We start from the raw sequence: 25,861 nt of genomic DNA, 5'->3' as shown, positions 1-25,861 counted from the left end.
CCAAGCAGTCAGTGCTCCGGTAGTTTTACTGTATACTACACTTAGGCTAACATATCACTTGTCAACTGTGTTCCCAATACTGTTTTTCAAATTCAAATGAGCTTTATTTACAACATTATTAGCTTTATTTTCATGACCATAAATACATAAATAGAATATTGCCAAAGCAGGTTGTACAAAGTGTTGTTTCCTATCTGTTGGTGAAGTTTGTGTTTCCGTGTGTGGTATTATTTTTGTTGTCGTGGCAGCTATTGCTAATCATGCTAACTTCTTCTACTTCTTCCAAGCAGATTGCTGTTGCACAAGCTTTTCGGAACAGGCTATAGGGTGAATCATATCAAACGGTGACAGCAAAATGAGACTATTTCCTAAAGATATAGGTTAAGCCTTTTCCTGTTTTTAGCTTAATCTAAACTCTCACAGTAGCCACTCAGTTAAGAGTGAGCAGTGGAAGCTAAAATTAGCAGAGCTAGAAGTGCTATAAATATAACTTATAAGCATTATCACTAGTGCTGCAATTGGGTCAGAGTTAAGCCTCCTGCTCTGTCAGTGAAATCAATGAGGAGGTGGGACTACTTCTTTCTAGGGGCCTAAAGCTTTGTCCCCTACTAACCGAGTGAAGTGGGGCTATTATGGCAGTTAACATTTAGCGATTAAATGTGAACACTCTTTTTCAGTTGTTAAATGTCAATCCCAGGGTGGCTTCCCGTTCCTCTGCTTCCTTTGCTGTGAGAGGAGGGCAGGGACGTGTTGGTGTCAACGGGCTGTCAACAGAGCCAGTGGGACAGAGACATCCACATTCATACCTGTCACACACATTTTGCACGCATAAGTTCAGACACACACACACAATGCCCTCTGTACCCCCCTCTACCACCATCTCCAGCTCCTCTGGGCCTTTCAGAACTCCAGTAGCTCAACTTGGCAGGGCTAATGGGATGGCAGGGCTGTTGGTTTTAGAGAGGGATGTCGTAAGGAGAGTGGAGCAGAGAGCTGAGGATGCCTCTCTAATAGATCTGGGTTGGGCGGTGTAGAGTCGGGGGGGGGTGGAAGGGTGCCTTGTGATCACTGGGCCATGTTGCAGTCTCCCTTCTCTTTTCATCCCAGTGCCCCACCACATCTTCCTTTTTCATACTTTTTCTTCTCTTATCTGCTTTCTGTCTCAGTTTATCCCATGTTCACTGTATTTCTGTCTCCCTAGCCCTTTACTTACTTCTCTCTGCACTCCTCCCCCTCCTCTGTGTTGCTGAGAAATACCAAGCCTTTAGGGTTTCCATTTAGTTGTGCCTGTCTGTCTGCATTGTCAGTGTTTTGAAATATGTCTGTGTCCACCACCATTTCTACCACATCTACTTACAGACTGCCTTTTCAAAGCAGTGGAAGAGTTTCCTGCTTTTAGGTGCTTATTCACATCTGGTGCATAAAGCATATGCTGCTGCAGGATTTCATTTTTTAAAATCAATTTGCAGGTATGAAGCTCAAATTACGCATCGTGCCTAATATTTGAGGGAATTAATTTTGTCTTCTTAAGGAGAAGAGGCAACACATGGGTGACAAATTAAAGAGAAAACCAACAAACTGTCTTAAGGGCAAGGGTAGAGCAGTGATTTTAAAAGTGTGGGGGTTCTAGGAGTGGGACATGAGCACAGCAACCCCCTGCCTTCGGCCCTGTTCCAGTCTCCACAACATGCCAAATCAAAATGAATGCCATGCATTTCTACATTTTTTTCTACTACTGTAGTTGCAACCAGTGCTTCAGCTTTCCATAAAATAATTACTGAGACCATATAACTGTAACAGCTCAGGAGAATTTATTTAGGGTCTGGTAGCAGTTTACTATCTATATCCGGATATTTTATGAAGTGCTGGGCTGGAGCATAGCTATCCTTATTATACTTCAGATAATCACAGAGCATCCTTATCCTACTTCCTTACATACCCTATAGACATAAAATAAAAGGAATCTTCCAATAAGCTGAACCCTGGTTTGGGAGCAAATCAATATCTTCAAATGATTGGCTTAATAATATTAAAAATTACAGGTTCAACCTGGGAATGTATTATGTTGCCCTTAAAATTGAAAGAGTCTTCTCTGAGTCCATGGGTACTAGAACCACAACAGTTTTCAAATGAAAAAAGTGTCTCTTCTAGTAGGAATCCAAAGAGGTCCTTTGATTGTCTTTAATTAGGAAATGAATTACTGAAAGATGTCAGGAGGTTGTGTAGCAGCAGCCGCCGGCTCCTCTCCAACAGCCACAGGGAACAAGCTGTCCCTCTTCATCGGAAGTCCACCTCAAAGCTAACAGGAGAGTATTACATTAGCAGGTGATTTGAGGCTAGTGAGTGCAGAGAGTGAGCTGCTAGCTCTCACAGGCTAACTGCCACAGCTACAACCATCTGAGCCCTTTTTAAGCTTAATAATAAACAGTACTGCGCTCTAGGTTTAATATACAATACAAACTATAGCTCATTGTAACTTATGTTAAACACAAAACACACATTATCCCCTAAAATAAGGAGTTCAACTATGACATCTAAAGCAACATATTTCTTTGGCATTTAGCTTAAAACAGCATAAACCATGTGAGTTTACATTGTGGACGCAGATGTAACTTGTACAAAAGTCTGTGTAGCATGGTGGCTAATAAGCGATTAACTTAACTTGTGATTAGCATGCTAAAAAAAACATTCATTTGGTTAAAACTTTACCATAAGACAAACAATGTTACACATCTTAAATATGAATGTTTACCTTTGTGTATGACTATTTAAAAACCATAAAAACGTGTTGGTTTCAAGCACTCTTGCAAAGTCTTTAGCAAAGTATTAGGGCCATAACGAGCCTCCACAACAGCTTAAGTGTTCCTTGGCGTATATTCATAAGTGTGTGGAACTCTTCTCGAGGGATGAACAGCATTCTTCTTCTTCTTCTTCTTCTGATTTTCCCTCATTTTGATGATTGTAGTGCAGAGTGCTGTCTAACACATCATTCCAAAATCTCCCATAAATGTGAAGAACACAACATATGATTCACATAATTTTCATAGTCATCAAAGCATTTAGTGAGCTCTTGTCCCCTATATGGACAACCCTATTGCAGGTTAAGAACAATATGATAATATTGGGTGATTCTGCAAACCCCTCGATTATATTCAATGCCAGTGTCTTAAAAATATATTCTTTCTACAATGTGGCAACCATGGTATGGTTAAGATTAAGGAGACATTGTGGTTATGGCAAACAAACTACAGTCTCCCAAATTGCCCATCCACCACCCTGACCTTCACACCCTTAATTTCCGCCTCACTGCATAAAGGTAGTGCACATTACTTATTGCATTAGCACTGAACATTGACATTGGACATAAATCATTAGGTGCCGAATTGTTCAATATGAATGTTATTCCTAGAGATACTGGGCTGGTTTGGCAGTATTTGCATTTGTTTTTCTCTCCACTCATTTATTCAGGGGTTTTCTTAAATGTTTCACCCATCTGTACATGATGCTTGTTATGGCCCAAAGCGTTGTGTATGGGGTGTTGCTTGGGTCTGATATTAGGGAGTTCACCTCTAGAGGTTGAGTAGTTGTTCAGGCAAACACTCTGATGACCTTGTGTGTTTGTTTGTGAGCTTATTTTCCCTCCCCTTTAGTTCTCTCACAGAGATGAGTGTTTTTCCAATGCTTCATTTGCCTCATCTCTACTCAGAGTGACTTCGCTGTTCATAGAAATACAAGAGATTGTGCTTGTATACACACACACACACACAGTAAAATCATCAACGGAGAGCTTACTGGATATCATGACGTGGCTGTTCAGATGTTGGACAGAATGCAAATTCCTAGAAATCAATGTTCTGATTGTTTCCACGATACCTCGAAGTATGCGACAGCAATCGATTCTGCAAATGCTTATTTAACCTTGGCATGAGGTTCAAGGTGTTTAGTGGTCAGCTCAGCATGCCTCCTCTTGCCTCCCCCTGTGTGCTGTATGTGGATGTGATGTTTGGAAGTGTGATGTGAAACAAAATGCCACACCAAATGTCAGATTACTGAGTCACTTGCATGCCATCTGGATGCTATTATGCAAACTCGCTAAGGAGGTATTCTCTGGAGATAAGCGGTTATAAGCAAAGGCAAATTTAAAGTGAGTAATCGTCTTGCGTAGTTGAGAGCGACTGTATCTAGAATAAAGTGTCTGAGACTGGCCTCTGCAGTCCCTTGTTATCATAGTTGTATGGTTGACTCAGCCACTAAATCTGATTGGCACCATCTGACAAACACACAGCTGCGTCATCAACATACTGACAGAAAAACATCCATTTAGCAATTTAGATAGGGACCCTGTTTAACCCAACAATCTGGAGATCATGTCAATCACAAATAATCAACCTACTGTATGATTAGACAGCAGCAGCATCTATTTTTATTATGGCCATTTAAGCAGATGAAGGTAATGACTAACGGACAGCAGTGCATCCAGGGGGTCTCACCCTCCAGAGTAAGCTCCCTTCATCATTGACAAATTGTTTTGTGGGGCTGCTTCGTGGTAATGGGGAAGTCGATACGGTGGGTGGAGGTTATTTTGCCATGTCAGCTCAAGGGGGCGAGGATGGTGCCAGTGTGCAGGGGTGTTCCGGGCCGATAAGCAGCCCCATGGCTCAGAGAGGTTGGGGGTGCCCATTGTGCTGGGACTCTTTCGTGAATATGGTTAATTGGTCCCCAGATTACAGAGGGATTGCTGAAAATGGCTGTCCGGGCTCTTAATGAGCTACAGTCTTCTGCTTCTTCTCAGTGGGCCGTTCAGCTCGGCCCGTCTCTCCGGACTCCTCAGACTGGGCCTTGAGCGGAAATCACCAGAACGAGACGAAACTTCTTTGAGATCAAGAATGTTGCATAGTATTGGTCCATGTTTTTGTTCTGTAACTGTACTTTTAAAGTTTGTATTAGAAAGAGAAGGAGCTGTGTTGATTCTTTAAGAACACAATACTTATTAATGGTGACATCTGGGAGACTTCAGTTGTCAGTGTAGCCAGTTTTCTGTTTTTCTCTTTGTGAAGTTTGTCTTTCTGTAGTTGTATAGAAACTATAAGCAGAATTAGTGGATCAACTATATTTTCAGTCATCATCATGTTTTCATCTGTGTTTTCTGCATACATTTTGCTGCCATCTCTGTTTTGGGTTTCTGTTTTTGAAACGTTGCAATTATATACAGCTAATTAGCAAAATGCTGCCCTCAATTTTTTAAAAAAAAATCAACATAAGGAAGAAATGTTCATACAGAACATATCTGCAGAAATGTTCACTGATGTATTTAATTTCTTTTCCTACAGTATCTGCTTCTAGAAATTAAACCACAATTAACATTTTCATGGTTACGTTTAGGCAACTCAATGCACTTGGTTAATGTTAGGGATAAATTCTGGTCTTGGTTTTTCAGCCTGTAGCTACAGTAAACAGCACATGGGACACAGCATAGACTAGTTGGATGGTTTTAGTCAGGAGCTTGGTATAGAAACATCTTCCATATTTTCTGCAGTTTAGCTAAAACGTAAACGTAATCCAGGCAGCAATTCAATTAACTACTAATTTACTTTGTATTTGGCAAAGCAAATTAGTATATAAAGGTATTTTATAGGAGTCAAGACAAGTAAATAAACTTGCTTAAACTTAAAACTTGCTTGATAGTATTTTGTTTTTTCTACAGTAGAAAGTATTTCAAAACTGGCATTTTTATTTCAGATAAACAGTTTTTCACATATGAGAATGTGTAGGGGTTTCCAAGAGCTGAATGAAAGTTCTGTTTTCATGCAATATTAATTATTATTAGCAGTATATATCACAGAGGAGGCGTAGTTCTTACTTAACACATTACAGACATGGCAGATTTGTACAAGACATACATGAGTAATGATCTTCACAATTATCACAAAATAATTGTTACATACATCTGCAGACCAACAACATTTATTCGAATAGGCTTCCAGTTTAATTCAATGTTAATCATTGTCAGCAACAGTTTCTTTCTGCTGAAAAAATAATATGATCATTTTATTTGCTTCTTTTTCTGTGGCACCTCTTGTGTTAGGAACAGCATGTGAACATCCTGGCCGCAGGCTAAATCACTCTTGTTACACCACAGATAGTAACTAAACAGACATATATTTATATTACAATGCTGTTAATTTAATATATTCAGGAGACACGGTCTCAGATGTCAGTGAATTTTCCCACTCGAATAATCCCTTCTGTGAGAGTTACTGTTCAGCATTTGTATGAAAAAAGAGAAACTCAGTGAAGGAGCACACAGAAGACACATCCCATCTATCTCCATAGCTCGAGCAAATATTGAAACCCATGATGTGAGAGCGTCGGGCCTCCCTCTCCTCCTTCACTTCTGTGACAGATGTAAATGGATGTTTCAGCAGTTGGCTCTAATGCATTTTTAAACAGGCACAGCAGCAGACAGCAAATGAATGTGTCGCGACGGCAACACACTACAACGGGGTCTCCATCTATCGCTGCCTCCTCCTCACATACAAACATACAAAAGCCACGCGCACACATAAACACACATATATATATACACACACCTTCCTACACACTGCTGAGAATAGCTGTCATTCATCAACTTTCTCTGTACAATGGGCTCAGTAAAGGTCCCATCTTTCAACTAAAGCACCTCCACACTGCGGTGCCCAGCCGAGCGCTCTACCACTGCATCACACTCCCTGTCATCCGCAAACACTCCGGCACAGTAGGATGGATAGATGATTGGGTGAAACTGTTGTTTATTCTCCGAGTTGAAATTAAAATGGCTCTGCTTGCCAGATGACAACACCGCAGACTGTTACTGCTGATTAGACCGTCCTCATGCATACAAAGAGCCGGAGGAACGGGGGCAATGACCAGAGGTGGAGGACTAGAGTGTTTGTGAACGTTTTAAAAGGATTTCACTGTGGCGGAGAGAGCTCAAAGCACTGCAACTTAAGAAAACACATGTAAATGAATGAAAAACACAAGCAAATAAAGAGAATATCTTCATCACTTGTGCAGCATATGTGCCACATTTGCATAAAATGCTGCAAAGAAATAAAACAAATGTAGAAACACATTTAACGTCTTAACAACACGCTGCTCTGCAAATACAGAAACACAGTTACAGCACAAATGAAATTTTGGGGGGACGATAAAATCTGATGGACACGCCCAGATTTGCTCAGACACTTGACAGTGATGTTGACAAGCTTTTTTTTTTTTTTTTAAATTTTGACAAAGTAATCTTAACCTTGAGGTCCGTTCATTATCTTTTTCTGGGGGCTTTCAACTGCATCTCATGGTCTGCATCATTGGCTGTCATTGTGTGACATAACTATAGCACTTTGGTCACGTGACATATATCAACTGAACCAACTCCATGGCAATCGTGTGGTTGAAAGATTGCAAAAAGCCCTGTGAGTAGACGTTGAGTTAAATCTGCATGAAGTGATGTTTTGTGGTAATTGTGGGCCACGCAGCAAGTCTTAAACAACACTGACATGTTGTCACTTTATGAAGTTGTTGTGTTGGATGTGTTAGCAACCAGTTGCTTATTTACACATCCAGAGGCATTGTTAGGATCTTGAAACATTGGAGGCTTAGCCCAGCCCAGAATTCTTTAGAATTTCACCCGATAATTGCACCATTTTCAAGTTATTTCAGAGTAAAATGAACATATGATGTGAGACACTGTGCTCTAGCAGAAGGGTTCAGTCAGATGTGTAGGCTGGCTTTCACCACATGTAATCAAAATAAACAAAATGAGTGCAATCTGACTTCTCATTCAACATCCTCATTATTTTTATTTTCAGCAGCAGGAGTAAAACCCTGAGAAAAAAATAAGAGTCTTGACCTTGATGAAGCAGTTATTTGCATAATTATATGTTGTGGTGATTTGTTCAGTTTTGAAAATTGACCAACGCTGGTCTCATAGCTTCTGCTTCTATTGTGTGACAAGAGCTCCTTTTGAACTGTGACAAACTGTGTTAACTGTGTGTCTCATCCGTCTATCTGATACCCTCCTCTTCTTCACCTCTCCAGCAGCTCTTTTGGTGTCTCATCTGTCAGTAACACTCCTCATCTCCTCTGCTGTTCTCTTCTCTCTCCTGTCCTGCTCATAAAAAGGATTCAATCAGTACGTCCCAACCAAAATCTAATCAAATCTCTCATTGTTTGATGTCATCATAAACACATTATTGATCAGTTTAATATGATTGGTGTATTTCAGCACATCAACCAATATCAGATTAAACAAAAGCAAACCATTGATGCACTATTCCATCCCATAAAGGCTAAACAGTCATCATATGTAAAGGTGAGCCTTGAAAATACATGACAAAAATGTTTGAGAACCACTGAGCTAGACTAGCCTGCTAGCAAAAGAGTCTTCCTCACAAACCTGAGCTTGCAGATGAGGCAGTGGCACTCTCACGTCCTGACTCATCTGTTGCTACAGCAACAGGGGAGAACTCTTCCTCCACCTCCTCTAGCCCCACCTGCGCCTCATTACCTTCATCCTCTTTCTTTTTGAAAAAGCTTCTTATATCCACAGTCTTCAAGAATTAGCGAACTAGCTACCACCAGATGCTAACAATGACAAGTACTGTAACCAGTGTGCTCTTTCTCTCTCTGTGAACGGGTTGGGAGGGTTACTTTTAAAATGTAATCTAATACAATTACTAATTACCTGTTAAAAATGTAATCAGTACCTAATCCAAGTACCACAATATTAAAGTAACATAACTTGATTACTTTCTTTTATTTTTGAATTACTTCAATACCAAAGAGAGAAAAGAAATATCAATAAGATCACTTTTAATTAATTGTGTCAGACAACACAATCAACAGCAGTTTAAATGCAGGTCCAGAGCAAATGTGTGTTTCAGTGTTCAGCCAGCAGATGACAGCAGAGTCAGAGATGTATTTATTTTAAACTATCGCTTAGCAAATGACAAACTATAACGTTAGTTACTATTGATGCGACAGCAGGGCAGCAGTGTGTGTGCAGCACTCTGCTTCCAGTCCCTGCAGGCATAGTGTGCGTGCCAACCGCACGTTGTAGCTTTCATGGTGACAGAGCGAGAGACATGGCTGCAAGCACAAGTGCTCTTGCCGACCGTCCATGGTTTGTTGACAAATTGACAACAAGCCGTAGACGGTCGGCAAATTGTAATCCTTCTAGTAAACCCCGTTTTTACTGACTGTAACGGTAATCTGACCTTTTTTTTCTGTAACTGTAATGGAATACAATTACCTTTTTATTGTATCCTCATTACATAATGCTGTTACATATACTCTGTTACTCCCCAAGCCTGAGTGTGAAGTAGATCTTCTGTACTTGTGTTTTTGATTGATATATTGTTTACAAGAGCTTTATCTATGATCGGAAAATGAAAAAAATAAAATAAAATTAAGATCCAGGGCTATTCATAAAACATTTGGGGCTGTAGCCTCGGACACTCAGGTCACCACTGTACACATCCAACAGACACTGAGCAACATTAGCATTCTGCAGAGTTGGTGATAATTATCTGTTGATTTGTCACTGGGAGCGACTTCTTTCACATTACACAGAATCATTTGAACAACTGTTCATACAACATGTAATGAGTGGGTGTGCCCATTTTGTTTATATGTAGGCAGTTTCACGCTGTTCTGCTACTCAACATTTGATGAAGGTAACACGCCAAAAAATGTAGTAATGTACCAACAAAGGCAGTGAAGAAGAAGAAGCAAACTAGCAAACATGGATGTAAGCAATGCAAGTTTTAAGAATTTTAAATTTGTTAGACCTCAGGAAACATTTGTTGGGGCAACTGGTAGCCCAATGGTTTAAGTGCATGTTTGTTAAATGTAACCGCAACGTCCACAGTAGTTGTTCTATATGCTCTGCAGTGTTTCTGTATTTGCTTGTATTTTCTGTATTTGCAGCGTGTTTCTTCATGCTGCCCGTGTGTTGTCAGATTGGTGAAGGTGTTTTGAAATTTGCTTGTGTTTCATTAACTTGCAGCGCTTTATCAAAATGTGACATATGTGTTGTCACAGTGGTGAAGATGTTTGCGTCATGACTCGGTTTGTGGTTTCAGTGTGTCAGTAGTTACACATTTGAAGTGTCTTCATCAATGATGAATGCAAAGATTCATCTAGTCTCTATGTCTTTACTCTTTAATAATACAGTTTTCAGAGAATATGAGGGCCTGTGTGTTCCGGGACAGGATGTTATAAATATTGTATATCAGCCCTGTATCTTTTTTTCCCCATCTGTAATGTTTGCACTGTAGCCTCTGACTTTCTGGATTCTCTGATGTGAAAATGTTTTGCAGGGTAACACTGAGGTTACAGTGGACTCCACCTACTGTAGATTCACTCATCCCACAGTCTTTTTCATCTTTTTTAATGTTCATACCCTTAATTTGTGGAAATTAAAGGGATATTTCACCCACTAAATAGGTTCGCCAGCTATTAAAGAATGATGATGTGGAATTCTGACTTGTTTACACTATAAATGTCACACACATTTCTCTTCATAAGTTCATATTGTTATGAAAAGCATATCTAAAAATGCCACCAAAAGACAACTTTAAACGTGTTTTTAGTGAATTATCTCTTTAATTGTCACCCTCACGCTGCAAACAGTCTGTATTTGGTCTGATACAGAACATTCCTCATGGACACTGAACAGATCTTTCATTGCTTTTGTCATTGCAGGTACCCATCAGCACAACTATAACCATGTGGCTCTAGGTAGCCCCACACGCACACCTAAGAATGGTAAGAAAAACTAGCGGGAGAGGGGACTTTTAGAGTGAATTCACAGCTCAGCTCAGTGTTTGAGATGAGGCATGGACCTGAGCATTAACCTGAATATAGTGCTTGACATGCATGTATGAAAAAAAAAAACCCTTGACATGGTCCTCTTTTCAATTCACCCCACCACAAATCTATTCTGTTATTGAAAATGAGGCTTTTTTTTGTTGTTGTTGTTGAAAATTGAATCGTAGAAGCGTCACATCCCATAGTCATGAACATTTTCCTGTGAGCCAAACTAAAAAGGCCACTCCAATTGGCTGAGGATCAACTTAATGTTCTATCGAGGTCATTCCGTCCTCTGGTTGACGGAGCATGTGAGACCTGCGACGTTCCCTGCTGTTATCCCGAGAACAAAAGTTATCACCGTAACCTCATGCACCCCCGTGAGGAGCATCACCCTGAACTGGTTTTTATTACTGATGTCATTCAGCTGTTTGCTCAAATAGTTCTTGTGAGAGAGCAGAGGCTGGCCCCCGGGTCGTAGACTGGCAGATGTGAAGAGTAGCTGGTTGCGTAAGAAATGCAAGGTGGAGGCTGGAGCGAGGAAACAGCAGAGATAAAAGGAAAGAAAGGAGGCCATAAGCTGAATATTCACTGCCTTCTGTATTTATTAAATCACTCTGATCTTGCCATTTGATTTATATTCTGTTTGTTTCAACTACAAAAATAAAAAAAAATGACAAGCTTGCTCTCAGGCACTTAGGGGCTATGCTGGAAATCTGCAGCTACAATAGCCCCTTTTTTATGGACATTATTGACCATGTGGTCCATTTTACACACACACACACACACAAACCTACACACACAAATACACACACACACACATACAGATAAGCAAACCACAACTGTGGAGAAATGCCTTGGAGATCTATGGAAAACATGAAAAATCCATTTCAACAACACATCTAACACAGAGACTTTGATCACAGGCCCCCTGAAAGGCTTCAAATTTCAGCACGCAGTGTCTTTTCTAGATAAAGCCTGCTGCCACAACCCCCCCAGCGGCCCATGACTGAAACAACCAGGAGATACCGCTGCAAATCACAAGCAGAAAATGCGCAATCGTACACACAAGTGTGCATCACATGCCTCAGGAAGTAAAAGCTGATTTGATTTGAATTATTTTTGAGGGGGGATTTTCTGCACTAGTCATGCTGAATATGGATTAGCTTCTGTTTTTCCTCACCATCAACATGTTTCTGAAATATTTGTTCTTCACTTGGGTTTGGTAGCTCACCGGTCATTGAGACGTGGTAAGTCATACATACATACATTTAATTTAGTGTAAACAGTCATTCATTACATTCCAGCACACATTTGTGTACACATACACCACGAACCAACCCCTACGTTTGTGCATTCCTTTCTTCCACTGAAATTCAATGTGGTTTCAGACCTGATTTAAATAGCATTTGCTAATAATTCTTGCTGTTTGTTTTAACCTGCTTAGACAATCAAATTTCTGGGATTTGCCGGGGAGGGCAAAAGAGTCTAAGAATCCTTTGACCTAGCAATTTCATTTGATTTGATGTGATAGTTAACGTAAGCTACAGTACACAAGATGTTTCTATATTTTTCTTACTGTTATCAAATCCTATGAAAAGACCAGAAGCAATTATGTCTTCCTCTCTTTACTTTCCTGACATTCTTATTCTGTCTGTGGCAGACACACAGAGGATGGGGACAGGATAGAGATAAATCTTAAAAAAAAAAAAAAAACAGCTCACAAATATAAAGTTTCATTTTCAATAAAGGCTCAGTGATTTCATAAAGCAGCTGGGCACTGTAGTGTTACTAAAACCGGAGTAATTACATTTGTTGGGAACTATTTTCAGCTGCATATTAATACACATTAGGTCCCTTAGTGAGTATTTACGGCAGCAGGACGGTGTTTTATAGCCTGGTTCCAAATTGTTCAGCAATTCAAATAGGTCTGGTGTTGTTTCTCTGACTGTGGAGAACAATCACAGCTTGGTAGCAGGAATAAGAATGGAGACGTCATCTTCCTGCATCCAGCTACAGTAGCAAAACAGAAGAATGGCCACAAAACTATGACAAGCTGGAAGTGGCTGTAAACCGACTAACAGAAATAACAACTCAAATTATTGTTGTCATACTTCAATCTTTGTGAGCAACATTAATGCTCCAATAAAACTCTACAGTTTTATTGTCATTGGAAAGTAGCTACAGCCTGCTCAAAAAGTCTCAAGATGACATCATGAGCTTATTTGCATGTGCATGATGTAATTACACTGTGATCTGCATGTCCATAAAAGATTAAAAGACTGAAAACTAAGCTAGCTGCTAGCTAGCTTTATCATTAGATATTATTATTATTCAAGCAGCTATCATCTGATCTATATGCATCTATGTATTTACATTGACATTGATTAAAAAATTATAATGGTTCAGTTTCAGCTGATGCACGTTTCTGTCTGGCTGATGATTGGTTGACTGAACATGCTGCTGCTTTCCCACACTGACTGAACACAGTCAACCTGAAGAGTCAAAGATGACTGCCACTAAAATAACACCCCATTCCAAACAGAAATGAGGAAAAATGAACAATGTCAGACCAAATGAATGAAGTCAGGTAGCAACTACACTGGTGTCATAATAAAAGAAGATGTCACTCGGTGAAACGGTGATTATACAGGTAATACTTGTTATTTATGGTGTTTTCATGGGATTTCCTGATAATAAGAATAATATAGAATATCTCCCGCCTTCTTTAAAAGCACATGCTAATCTTTGCAAAGACTATTTGAGCCAGGTCTGTGTGGTTGTACTGTCCGTCGTGATGAAGCAGTGAAATGTGTTTACTATTGAGATAGCTAACAGCATGCACAGTCTGAGTCGATTCTTCCCTTATTGATGCAGTGTGGCAGACAGTCCACTTCAAGATTGTTCACATCCTTCGAACCCCCTTCCTGCGGCTTCCAGGACCCCCTGCTGTCACCCGGCCCAGCCGCCACCCCTCCGTCCTCCTCTCGAGCCTTCCTCCTCCGTTCACCCTTCTATTTTCTTTCCTTCTTGTATTTCACCTCCTTTTATCCCTTTTAGCTCCTCTTATCTCCATCTCTTCTCCTCTTTCCCTTCCTTCTCTCCATCCTGCAGCAGTTACTAAAGCCCTATTTTTATCTGTCCATTGGAGGCTGGTCTTGAGCCGCACCCATACCCGCTGCTCTGCACTGCGTGACAGACTCACAGCTCACAGGGGAGAGCGAGATAGAGCAGGAGCGAGAAAGAAAATGAGAGAGGGGGGAATACTGAACGGACAAGAAAGAATTAAGGAGCAAAGGAAAGTGGGTGGCGGCATGGTAGGACAGATAAGATTGACAGAGCGTGGAAGACGGCGGTGAATGGGACAGACTGCGGATGTTTGTGTTCGTGCATGTGTGAGAAAGAGAGATAAAGAGAAAGACGAGAGCGAGAATAAAAAGAAGGTCCAGTCACCTCCCCCCTCCCCCCACTCGTGCGTCTTCCTGGCCTCATATCACGTCGCATCAACAGCAGCCAGTCCAGGCGTTGCTCCCAATGCTCCCGTCCCAGATCACATCACAGTACTGTCACAAGCAGGGTCACTCTCCGGCAGACATCTGTTGTTTGGTGTGTTGTCTGGTTTTTTTGTTTTTTTTTTGTTCTCTCTTTTCTTTTTCGGACCGTTGTTTCCTCCCGTCAAACCCCCGTCACTTGTCAAGTCAGTCCCGCACCAAATGTTCACCGAGTGCCTGATGTGACTGCGTTTACTCCCCCATCACTGCCACCAGCATGTTGGAGTTTTAGATATGCAACCATTTCTCAAAGGCAGATACACTCGACCTATTGGTTGAGATGAAGCTCAGCGAAGAAATGTTTTATATTAACGTTAGGGTTTCATGTGTCTACATGTTATTCCATGTCCTCTCCAAAATGCCAGGATATAGCCTAAAAATGATTGAACTGAAGAATATTAACTTTAGGGTTGAGTTCCTACAGCTGGTTTATTTTGGACAGGTTGATAAACTACTCAGATTTGCTAAATTCCAAAGCTGACAAATCTCTTACAGAATATGTTGATCCTCCTGTCTTTTTTATTAGCAAAGATCAATGTATAAAACACTCAGGTGGCAGGCTTCTTCATTTTTAGCTGGCACTGACCTTCAATTTTGCCACTTGGAAAGACAAATGTAAGCTGTGGCAAATTGTATCAGCTGTGCTAATTTGCGTTAATGCCATATGTAGCTAACTTACCAAAAGGCCAAAATGAAACTTGGCTTTTGTCTAGTTACTGTGCTCTCTGCTGCAAGCTGGTGTCTGTACACGGCCCAAATGGTTTGTTAGAGAATAAAGCAGCAGTCTAGCATTGCAAGTGAACTACTTGTTTTTGCAGTTCTCTGAGAAACAATGCAGCTGATCGCGTCACGTCACTTTTAGAAGTCTGAACCTCCAAATTAAACTTTCATGTATATCATATCAATAATTAAACTCAGCAACTTCATAGGTTTGAATTGAGACCTCCAGTATTTGGAACAAGACTTAAATAAGGTGTGTAAAAGTAGGATAAAATGCAATTGGACCCCAACCCCAACTTAAAAAACCCTAACCCTAACACCATAACCCTGAATTAGGCTTGAAAAAACTGTTTGAGTTTATGAGTAAGTGTACAATCTATATTTAATTTAAACCCCCAAATTCTGTGAGACAATACCAAGGGCATGGTAGCTACATCCCTGGCTGCAGTATTAAATAATGTACATCCCTCATTGCTCAAAGAGGTTTGAAGAAACTCTGGCATCTATATTATTTGTAATGTTTTAACTGACAAACAGAATGGTTTGGTTTATGCCAGAGAACATTTCAAGATGATTTCAGTGCACCTCTGCACCCAGGAAGTATTTGTATGACTAAAACTCCAGCCTGCCTGCCAGCTCACTCTTCCTTTCTCTGCCTCAGCCGGTGGTCTTCCATGATGGTTGCCTGGGGGTCTCATCCTGGCTAGCTTCTTGAGGGGGGAGGGGGTGGTGGTGGGGGGGGCTGGGAGGAAGAAGCCATCCTGCCCATTTTTTTTCTCTTCCCTTTTCTGTGTCTGTATATGTATGTATGTGTCTCCAGAAAACAATCGGATAAGCGGCATCCTGACCTCGCAGACGGAGCCCTACGACCTGTCTTTCTCACGCTCCTTCCAGAGCCTGTCTCACCTGCCGCCCTCCTACGAGGCGGCCGTCAAAGCCGATGTCAGCCGGTTCTCGTCCCTGAAGAAACTCAGTAGGTCCAAGTTCACTGCACTAATGCAAGAGTAGGCTCCCTGCCCCGATGCCCTGCATGATAAAAATACTGCATTAAGTGTGCTTTCCTGACTCCTGACTGGGACTTACTGAGGGGCTCCGAAGGGTTTCAGCTGTGAAAATGATTTGCCTGCTGTACTAAGGACATCAAGCAGTAGAGAAATAGTACTTTCTTCTGGAGATTTTTGCAGCTCCCGTTTGAATAAACATTTCAGTGGATGGAGAACCATGAATCAGTATCAGAAAATACCCATTTCTCAACTGTGATCCTTCATGAAATCAGCGTAGTCATCTCAAGAAACTATGAGTCATTGATATTCCATGCTTCCCTTGTCTCCACTTAAAGGCTGCAGCCACTATTTCTCTCGGAGCGTATAAGTACATTAAGCGGCTTCTTGTGCCTGGCCCGGCTCGGTATTGATTTAGTGGTGCTACGCTGGATTTCTGCTGCGTAATGAGGTCTCATCTCATGACATTCTCTAAAGTGGAACGCAAATATTCCTTAAGGCTTGTGTAATTTCATCATGCCTGCCCCACTTCATTGCTGGCTCGCAGTCAAAGTGAAGGATGACGATCTACAACTCATCCCGTCAGAGCTCACTCCACACTGGCTCCCACTCGTAGCTGCCAGGCACCATTTCAAACAAAATGGCAAAACGGGTTTGCAGGATGCACTATTTACTGGTTCTCAGTTGCAGAAGAAAAAAAAAAAAAACGAAAAATCCCTGCGCTTGAAGAATGCTTGTGAGAATTAACATAATAGTTTTTGATAAGCAGTAAGAGAAAACCATATGAATTCAGTTGTCAGAGATAGTAGCCCGACGGAAGAGACAGTGTTAAAAAAGAAAAATATCCTTAAGCAGTGTCCCTCAGTCTTCACAACTTTCTTTCTGCTTCCAAAGCAAATTATTTGTTGCAGCAAACAGCCAAAAGGCTCTGCAGTTTCTTTTTGTTGCTCAACTAGTGTCTGCACACTGATAGATCATGTTGGATTGTGCTGGAGGGAAGATAGAGCAGCTTTTTCATTGTTGGGATAATAAAAGAGAAGAATGCTACTGCTTATTAATGCAAATTGGTATCAAACCGAAGAAAAGCATTTAGCCCGTTGCAGCTCAGGACAGTATACATCACGAGTTATTCATTCACTGTATGGTAATATGGTTGATGAGTTTGCAATGCCCTGCGCAGATCTTGAAGACTATTATGCGTGAGAAAGGAACATCTTGTTTTTATTATCTCTCATAATGAATCGATTTGCAGCAAGCACCCGGGGCTCGCTGCTGAAGGGGATTTTGGCTGAGTGTAATCTTGACAGGTGGTGTGAACACTGTTGCTCCCATTATTGACAAAAAGAGACTCAGACTCATCTGTAAATTCTCAATAAGGTGGAGGGGTCTGCTCTCCATCATTTATTTCTATCATATAAATGATATTAGTGTTCACCTCTGACTTAGTGTGATTGTTAAACATTCATGCTGGTGTTCAGAGAGAATAAATAATCAGCTTCTTTGTAACGATGGACTTATAAATGTTTCCATTTTTGAATAATTCATGCCGCATTTCATCATTTCGTCAAGATGTCTTACAGAGTTTGTGTAAATGTGCGACACATCTTTATGCATGGTTTTGTGTTTGTGTGGCATGAAGTTGGTGCTACATTCACTACTACACTCTACTGTGTCTGGAAATGTATTCTTCTCTCTCTGATTTGCTTCCAAATGCATGTTATAGTTGTTTGTACACATGAATTAGTATAAAAAACATCCACTCAAGGACATGAAACACTTGCAGTTCTCAATGTGAAGTGATGCAATAATACAATTAGCTTTCCAGCATGTATATATGAGGTGCCTGCGTGCTTCCGTCCATATCTGTATGAAATGACAATGTTTGTTTATAGACTTTCACATGACCTTTGAAAAGTTTACCCCCACAGCCAGAGCTGCCAGTAGAATTCCCGATGAAGCCTGGATGTGTGGATGTTATGTGCCTAGCATGTAATACGATCTGACTGCGATCCTCTGTCTCTCTCTATTTTCTATTCCCCTCCATGAGCTTGGAAAGGTGAAACACAGATGGGTCCTCCAACAGTATTCCCTGCATTGTGTGCAATGTTCTCCGATCCCACTTTATCCGATTTCTCTCCTTGCATTCTAACACCTCCTTCCATTCTACCTTTGCTTTCTCTTGCTTTCACTCTCTGAATCTCCTCTTCACCTCTTGCTTCTGTTTTTTTTCCTCCCCGTCTCCTCTGCAGCAGATAAAGAAGTCGACGACTACTACACTCGTAAGCGCCACCTGCCCGACCTGGCAGCGAGAGGCACTCTTCCCTTGCATGTTCTCAAAATGAGTCAAGACCAGGTGGGTGCACAGGTGCTCAGTCTAAGTGTGCAGGCGTCAAAACAAGGTCATGTTCCTTGCTTTTTATGCCTCTGTGAGCCAAATCTAGTGTGCTATCTCAAGTATGCTATCTCTGAGTCTTCAGATTTGAATTGGTTAGAATCTATAGCTGGTCTTTCACTTCATTCTGCAGCGGTGGATGGGAGGGCCTTTTACTAGGGGTGGGTGGAAAAAAAAAAAAATTCACATAAGAACCTTGATTCTTACCTCCTGGTTAATAACGTGATGTTGACAGAATGAAAAAGGCGGAAACCAACTGCGAGGGCAGTGCAGCTCCCGGACAGTCTACTGTGCGTCACACATTAGAGTTATCTGGTAGTTCATTCTCCAAAAAGGCAGCAGTTGCAAGTGTGTTTTGATTTAATGACTCAATAATTACCTTTGCATGAAGTATATTGTGAATTTTCTACACTGTCACTCAGAGACTAACGTTAGCGGAGCGGAACAGCAAACTCCAGCAGAAACAAATGAGACTGGCTAACTGACAAACACTGCAGCATTAAACAACTTAAACCAACTCTGAGGTGCTCAGTCGGTTTCAAAAACCCTGCACCCACTCAGCGTCTTGTACAATGACGGCTTTCCCTGGAGCTAACGGTGCAGCAGAGAGGCTGCTCTCCACTGCTGGAGATACAACGTTAATAACAACACAGCGGAGCACTCAGCCTCCCCCTCATTTTGTTATTCTCATGCAGGCAGGAGACTGTAAGATGCTTTCAAATTAATTAGTTCATTAATTAATGCAGTTAACTTTTTGAAATAAAAAAGCTGTGGACCATTTATCTTAATTGCTAGTTATGTTTCATATTGTATTTGAGTGGACTAAGGACACCAGTGAATGGTTTGGCACACAGTATACTGGAGCAAGAGACTGAAAATGGCATGGCCCTTTTCTATTGATCCAATCAAGAACCGATTTTGAATTGAGAATTGATTCTGAATCGAATCATGAGATTCCCAAAGATTCACACCCCTACCTTTTGCCCCTCTACTTGTGAATAAACTCAACTCATTCATCTTTTGCTTTACAGCACCGGGAACAGCAGCAGCAGCTCCAGAGTCAGCCCCCGCAGTCCTCCATCTCCCAGGCCCCTCCCCAGTCACAGTCCTCGCAGCAGCAGTCTCAACAAAGACAGAGGCCTCGTCGCGTCCAGAGGGCCATGTCCCAGGACCGTGTCCTGTCCCCACAGAGGGCCCAACAACAGGATTACAGCATGTCTTCTAATGGCATGTCCCCGTATGGAGGCCGGATCCTCTCAGATGAACAGCTCCTGTCCGCCGAACGTCTTCGATCCCAAGAGCGTCTTCTTCCGCAGGATCGCCACACCTCCCAAGACCGCCTGTACTCCAAGGACCGCATGTACTCCAAGGACCGACTGCTGTCCCAGGATCACCTCTACTCAAAAGACCGCCACTACTCTCAAGACCGTCTCTATTCACAAGATCGCCTGTACTCACAAGACCGCCTCCTATCCCAGGATCCTCTGCTCTCGCCGGACAAGCTGATGATGTCGCTGAAGCGTGGCATGGTCAGCAGCATTTCTGGTGGGTTTCGTGGCAGTGACAAGTCAATGTCACGCGCCATCTCACACACGGACGTGTTCATACCAACCACGCCTCTAATGGATCGCTACAAGATGACCAAAATGCACTCCCATCCCAGTGCCTCTAACAATGGCGGCAGTGGTGCTGTGGCGCAAGGCGCGGGAGCAGGAGGCACCGGGCACTCCAACACTTTAGCCATGAACCAGACTACATCTAAGAGGCAGGCGTTTGCCTCGAGACGGACTCACACTGTGGAACAGCTCCACTACATCCCACAGCACCACCAGCAGCAACAACAGCCACAGCACTACCGCACAGGCAGCAAGACTGAGGTGACTGTGTAATGGCAGCCAGGGACTTCCTGAACTGCACAGAAAGAAGCACTGTTGTGTGCCAGGGGGTGGGGGTCAGGTTGATTGAGATAGGTGGGTACACTGGCCTTCTAATAGAGTAGGATGGGTGCAATATCACTTTCTTTGACTGAGGTTCCTGCAAAGTCAGAGATACCAGGACCAAGAACATCCACTAGCTTACTGTGAGAGACCGGAAAAACGAGCTACACTGTACAATGCATACACAGGCCCTGTATCTGAAGCCAGAGAGGGTTGTGGATGGGGGAGGTGTAGTATTATCCAGCTAACTTGCCTACTATTATTTCCACTGTCTTGATTACCCTATTCATCCACAGGCTCCGGCCTCATTCTGTGTGTGTTTTAGTGAGAAAACACTGATCGTGTCTGTTTAAGCCTTTATCGGGCCCCTTTGTCCAACAAATCTATTCTGTGACCTTTTCTGGTAAATCTTAAAGGGCTTTGCATGGTTAAACACAAGGACCGAATTCCTCCGTGACTTCTGTTGTGCAACACAACGCCACCACAGGTGATGAACTAGGATGAGCCTGTAATAACTTTATAAATATATAAATAAATTAATTAATTAATTTAAACACCATTTGTACGCCCTGTCCTACTCATAGCTCTAGAGAATCTCAATGAGAGAAAATGAAATGGATGTTATTAGCACTTCTATTTGGTGCCTCTGACAGATGTTCCATTTCTAAAATCGAAGTGGTTTTGTGGGTTACAAAGCACAATCAATTAAAAAAATTCTGTTCTGTTTTTTGATTTTGTTTCTGAGTTTGAATAGTGATGGCTAGCTTGTTTTGTTATTAAAGCAATGGCAGGTTCTTTTTCTTTTTGCTTCCAGTAGACGATTGTAAATAAGCTATTCTAGAAGCAGTACTATGGACAAGTCTGTACTGGATGGACTTTGTATTAGACTGTCTGTTTTCAATAGATTCTTAAAAAAACAACTATAAATTATCACTGTTTCGTGAGTTCAGAATAGAAACCCACTTAACCAAGTATTTGACAGAATAAATTAATACTATACTGTGTGTGTCTTTGCAAAACTGTTTGTAGGACGAGAAGTGAATGAATGTGTTGTTGATAACAGATATACCACTGTTCATACTTGGATGTAGACCGTGTTCCATTGACATCAGAGGAGTTGAACATCATGGAAAATGGATTATAATGCTTGTTCAAGTAGGGTCAAATAAACCATCCATATTTTTCTAAACATTCAACATCGTTCTTTGAGAGACGTCTGTGTTTGTATTTCCTTCAAAAAAGGATACACCACATTACAACTGTATCATATATGATATGACGAAATAGTGCTTAGGTATACAGTCATATTTCTTGAAGCAGAGTTATTTTTCACAATACAGGCACAAATAATCTGAATTCAATTTCATTGTGTGGAGTCAAAGAACCTGTTTTCCCTAATAAGTCAAATTGGTCTGAATCACTGTGAGGTAAGGCAGAGTGTAATAAAAGAGGCAGATTATATCACACAGCCTGACAGTAACCCTACCTGGAAAACACTGATACTGAATAAGTCTCTGCTAGATGCAACCAACCAAGTCATCATAGTTCATAGCTACGAACCAAGAAAACGTTATTTTTCTGTGCCTCCCAAAGCAAATCGTGATTGGTGATCTTGTAAGATGGAGACATACCATCAAGCTTAGGTAGCTACAAATGCTGGGTCAGGGTTAGGGAAAGGTCATTGTCATGGTAGAAGACATGTTTTAAAGAGGATACATTATGTACATTTACAGGTCTGTATTTTTAATCTGCGGTTCTATCGGAATATCTTTACCTTAGCAACAACCTTGGCAACCAAAGCTACGGCACAGACTGCGGTTAATGGGCACGTGCGACGAGCCGACTTCAACTTGTTGGAAAGGTAGGAAAAAAACGTTGCAAATGAAGTGTTCAGGTCAGGTTGATGCCTGAGCATTTCTACATATGTTAAATTCAAGTTTTGGACCACTGACTATGTTTAACATAGATATCCAACATCATAATAGTATATAAATAACAGAAAACCACAAAAAGCATATGTCCCGTTTAAAGTCAGATGCTTCCTGATTTGGTAATTTGCAGTTAAAATTCAGCTGAAAAGAGAACATTTCTTGGACATCTAGTTTACATATAACCATTGTTTTAGTGTTACCAGGTACAGTATATAATAATTATTGTATCTGTGCAATAATTTAGCCCTTTCTGTACATCTAAATCTAAAAACCCCTACTGTATGATGTTTATTTACAGAATAGAGAAATGGTTTAGAGGTAATTTATAACCTGCCTGATGATTCACATAGTATAGTAACTATGTCAATAATGTGGCAATAATTTACCATAAATTATCCAGGTTTACAGTACAAAAATGCTACTTGTAACCTAGTGGCTTACATGTTAGGATGCATGCATGTCCTGTGCATAATAACAGCTGGCCTGTAGAGTCAGCACACTGCAGTCATTTGGTGAAACCATGAATACAGTATATTGTGAGCAATGGAGCAAACTTTTAGCACACATTCATATACATTACACACTCAGGCCAAAACAGTCTGGATTCAAATGTGTTATATTACTGGAGTCCTTGTATGACTACTTGGTTTCTGGCACCGGGCAACACGGTGTTGCTTCAGCAGCGTGTCAGTGTATATATTTCAGTGTGTAGTTAGGACCTGTTTCATATTGAAATATAGTCATGGAAATATTTATGTTTAAAAAAGTTTCACTGTTAAGACAAATTCAGCCTAGTTTTGACCTAGATGTATTTAATCTGCATATCACAACAGGCTGTGACGCCTTTTCCATGCATCCCAACTTCCTGCTCTAGACTCCTGCTAGCAGTATGACAACTTCTTGAAACACTTTTTTAAGACATCATATGCAAGACAGTTGAGCAAGAATACAAGAAGACCTGCATCCCCTGCAAGGCTCTCATCGTTGCACATAAAAAACAGCTACTGACTGTCAGTACTGGATGCTGCAACTAAGAAGAGAATGGATGTCCAGTTCAATAATCAGGTTCAGATAAAGGTCCACTCACTAATTCATCTGCTCCTGTTGTTCAGCCAGCAGGTAGAGACAGACTGAACAGAGTCCCAGTCTACTCCCAGCGCTACAACTCTCGTAACCAGAGATGATACCTTGTCAACAAACACAAACCAAGATCTCAGACCAGTGACCAGAGCAATTTTCAGTCTCGTAGACGTGATTGTTACATTCACTACGAGATAGCCAGAGACAGCTAGCCACCTGGAGTCATGACAGTGCTATAAACTGCAGCAGGTGCACATGTAGTGTAACTATTTATGCCAAATTAATCAAATGAATTCAATATATGGCCCAACCCTACTTCTAGAGGTCCAAAAATTTTCAAACAAATTTATCCCTGTTTTACATGTCTAGATGTCTTTTTCTACTTAGCTACTTTGCAGAATAAGGATGGAAAGCTACTAGATGTCCAAAACCATTTACTTTTTAACTTTAGACATCTTGATATTTAATGATCTGCATGCTCCATCCCAACCTGCTACTTCAGACTTTCTGTAGAAATATGAAAACATGATGGTACTTTCTGCTTTCCCACTGAACACAAGTTGTTTTAAGCAGCAATCAATGCAGTAATTTTTCCAGTGAGGACAGTCACTAACATAATTTTAATTCAATTTCTCCTTCGTAAACCTCCAATTAACGAGCTTGCATTGTATAAATATTATTTTTGTCCCTGCCTACTGAGGCGTAACACAACAAACAAGATTCTTGCCTCTAGAGCAGCTCTGCCTCAGAAAAATGTTTGTACAATTACAATTTCAATCTGCCAACTGCAAAGGTTTGATTTTACAGAGGTGAAGTAGGGAGGGGGGGGGTCACACTCCTTATCTCCCAGTATGTCACAGCCAGACCCACATCTTTAACTGACAGTTTCATCATGATATATGGTACCCATGCTGGCTGGGGCAGTACTTCAATTTGACATCTGAATTAATATGGTTGACTTTAATGCTGGTCAGTGCAATTTCAAACCCTCTTTAAATTCATGGAAATCCATGGATGCAAACGACAGTTCTCACAGCAAACAACAGTGCCTGCACAAACACAAAGAATAAAAAAAAAAAAGGGAACAGGAAAACAGCGGAATAAGTTTGGATTTCCAATTTACACTGATCCTCCTAGCCCATCAGCATTTAAATGAAAATATGAGTCTGCAATCAAAAAGAATCTATGGATGGGAGAGCAACTGAAGCGTGAGAGGTAAGATGGGTACGATAGTCTGGGACAAGCGGTGCAACTCAAGCGGAGGGAAGAGGAGGAAGCTGGCCAAAAACAGGGCTTTCCATAAAATAATCAGCAGCTTTCAAACTGTCTTTCCACATCTCATATGGCACTCGTTTCTCAACAATGTATTTCATTACCCGTCTTCTCCACTTTTGATGCAAACATGATCCGGGGGCAGGGGGCTTATTTTGTTGGTTAAAAATTTAGTTTGCACTCTCTGTACTTCTCCGTTTGTCCCTTGCTTTTGCAGTCCCGGCAGAGCTGTCAGTGGGCAATGTCATGTCTGGATTTGAAATAGAAAGAATTCATTCCATTTTGATCTTCAGGAACGTTACCAGTGACATTCAGAGGATGCAGTTTCGACAGACAAAGAAATGCAGCTAGTTCCAGTAAGGATGTTATCTTCCTCACAGGACACTGCCACTAGAAAACTATTCGCCGGTCTGGTTTGGTGTCAAATCACAAAAAATGTCATTCCTTCCCCCAGTTTTTCACATGTAAATGAAGCACTCTAGCAATAGAGGGAGAAGACATATGTTGCTCAGTTTTCATAACATCAAAGCTGCTGTGGATATCGAAAAGGCCAAAAGAACATGACAGTGTCAGAATCCCTGCAAACACATCCATCGTGTTGTGCAGACATAAACTAGACTGCATAGTTCAGTTCAACTCCATTATGTTCAAGTGCATCACTTCTCTCTCTTCAACCAGGATTTCAAGTGCTTGTTGCTGCTTAACTACAGCATGGGCCTCTTTCTTGCCACTTTTTCCTCCTTGACCGATTCTGCCTGCTGCACTTTAGAAAGGCTGACAATGAAACTTTAAGTGCAACACACACTGACTGCCTTATGTAGTGTCAACTGATAGCACTACCATACCAGACACACTATACAGACAGAAGTAGTATAAGTAGTTAAAATAATTCCTAAAGGAAAGGTTAAGACAAGGTTTAAGTCCTACTGAAGTTAATCAGCATATTCTCTGTCTACTAGCGTATACCTATCTGCTCTGTAAATCTAATAAAATGAGAAAAAAATCAGAAACCTAAAGGGTGAAATTTCTATTTCAGATTTTTTTGGTCTCATGATTGTGCTCCTGACAGAATTTGACAGAATACCCTTCGATCTCTGTCTACTTAGATGGAGATCTTGTTTCCATATAG

At 41.2% G+C, this 25,861-nt stretch overlaps 2 protein-coding genes across 2 annotated transcripts in view; one reads left to right on the top strand and one right to left on the bottom strand.

The window, feature by feature from the left end:
• Positions 1-25,574, top strand: part of shisa6 (shisa family member 6) — a 75,187-nt gene extending 49,613 nt beyond the window's left edge. The window contains exons 6-10 of the mRNA XM_067576818.1: positions 10,744-10,806; positions 12,078-12,098; positions 15,940-16,092; positions 18,370-18,473; positions 19,544-25,574. Of these exons, the coding sequence (XP_067432919.1) occupies positions 10,744-10,806; positions 12,078-12,098; positions 15,940-16,092; positions 18,370-18,473; positions 19,544-20,401 (1,199 nt within the window). The 3' untranslated portion in view covers positions 20,402-25,574. The remainder of the gene's footprint in view (positions 1-10,743; positions 10,807-12,077; positions 12,099-15,939; positions 16,093-18,369; positions 18,474-19,543) is intronic.
• Positions 8,034-25,861, bottom strand: part of dnah9 (dynein, axonemal, heavy chain 9) — a 178,652-nt gene continuing 160,824 nt past the window's right edge. Inside the window, exon 79 of the transcript XR_010924965.1 lies at positions 8,034-8,146. The gene's annotated coding sequence lies outside the window, so the exon portion shown is untranslated. The remainder of the gene's footprint in view (positions 8,147-25,861) is intronic.

Source organism: Thunnus thynnus, chromosome 20 (genome assembly GCF_963924715.1).
Source record: "Thunnus thynnus chromosome 20, fThuThy2.1, whole genome shotgun sequence".
Classification (NCBI taxonomy): domain Eukaryota; kingdom Metazoa; phylum Chordata; class Actinopteri; order Scombriformes; family Scombridae; genus Thunnus; species Thunnus thynnus.
The sequence above is the reverse complement of the archived record's forward strand: the minus strand, read 5'-3'. Positions and strand labels throughout refer to the sequence as shown.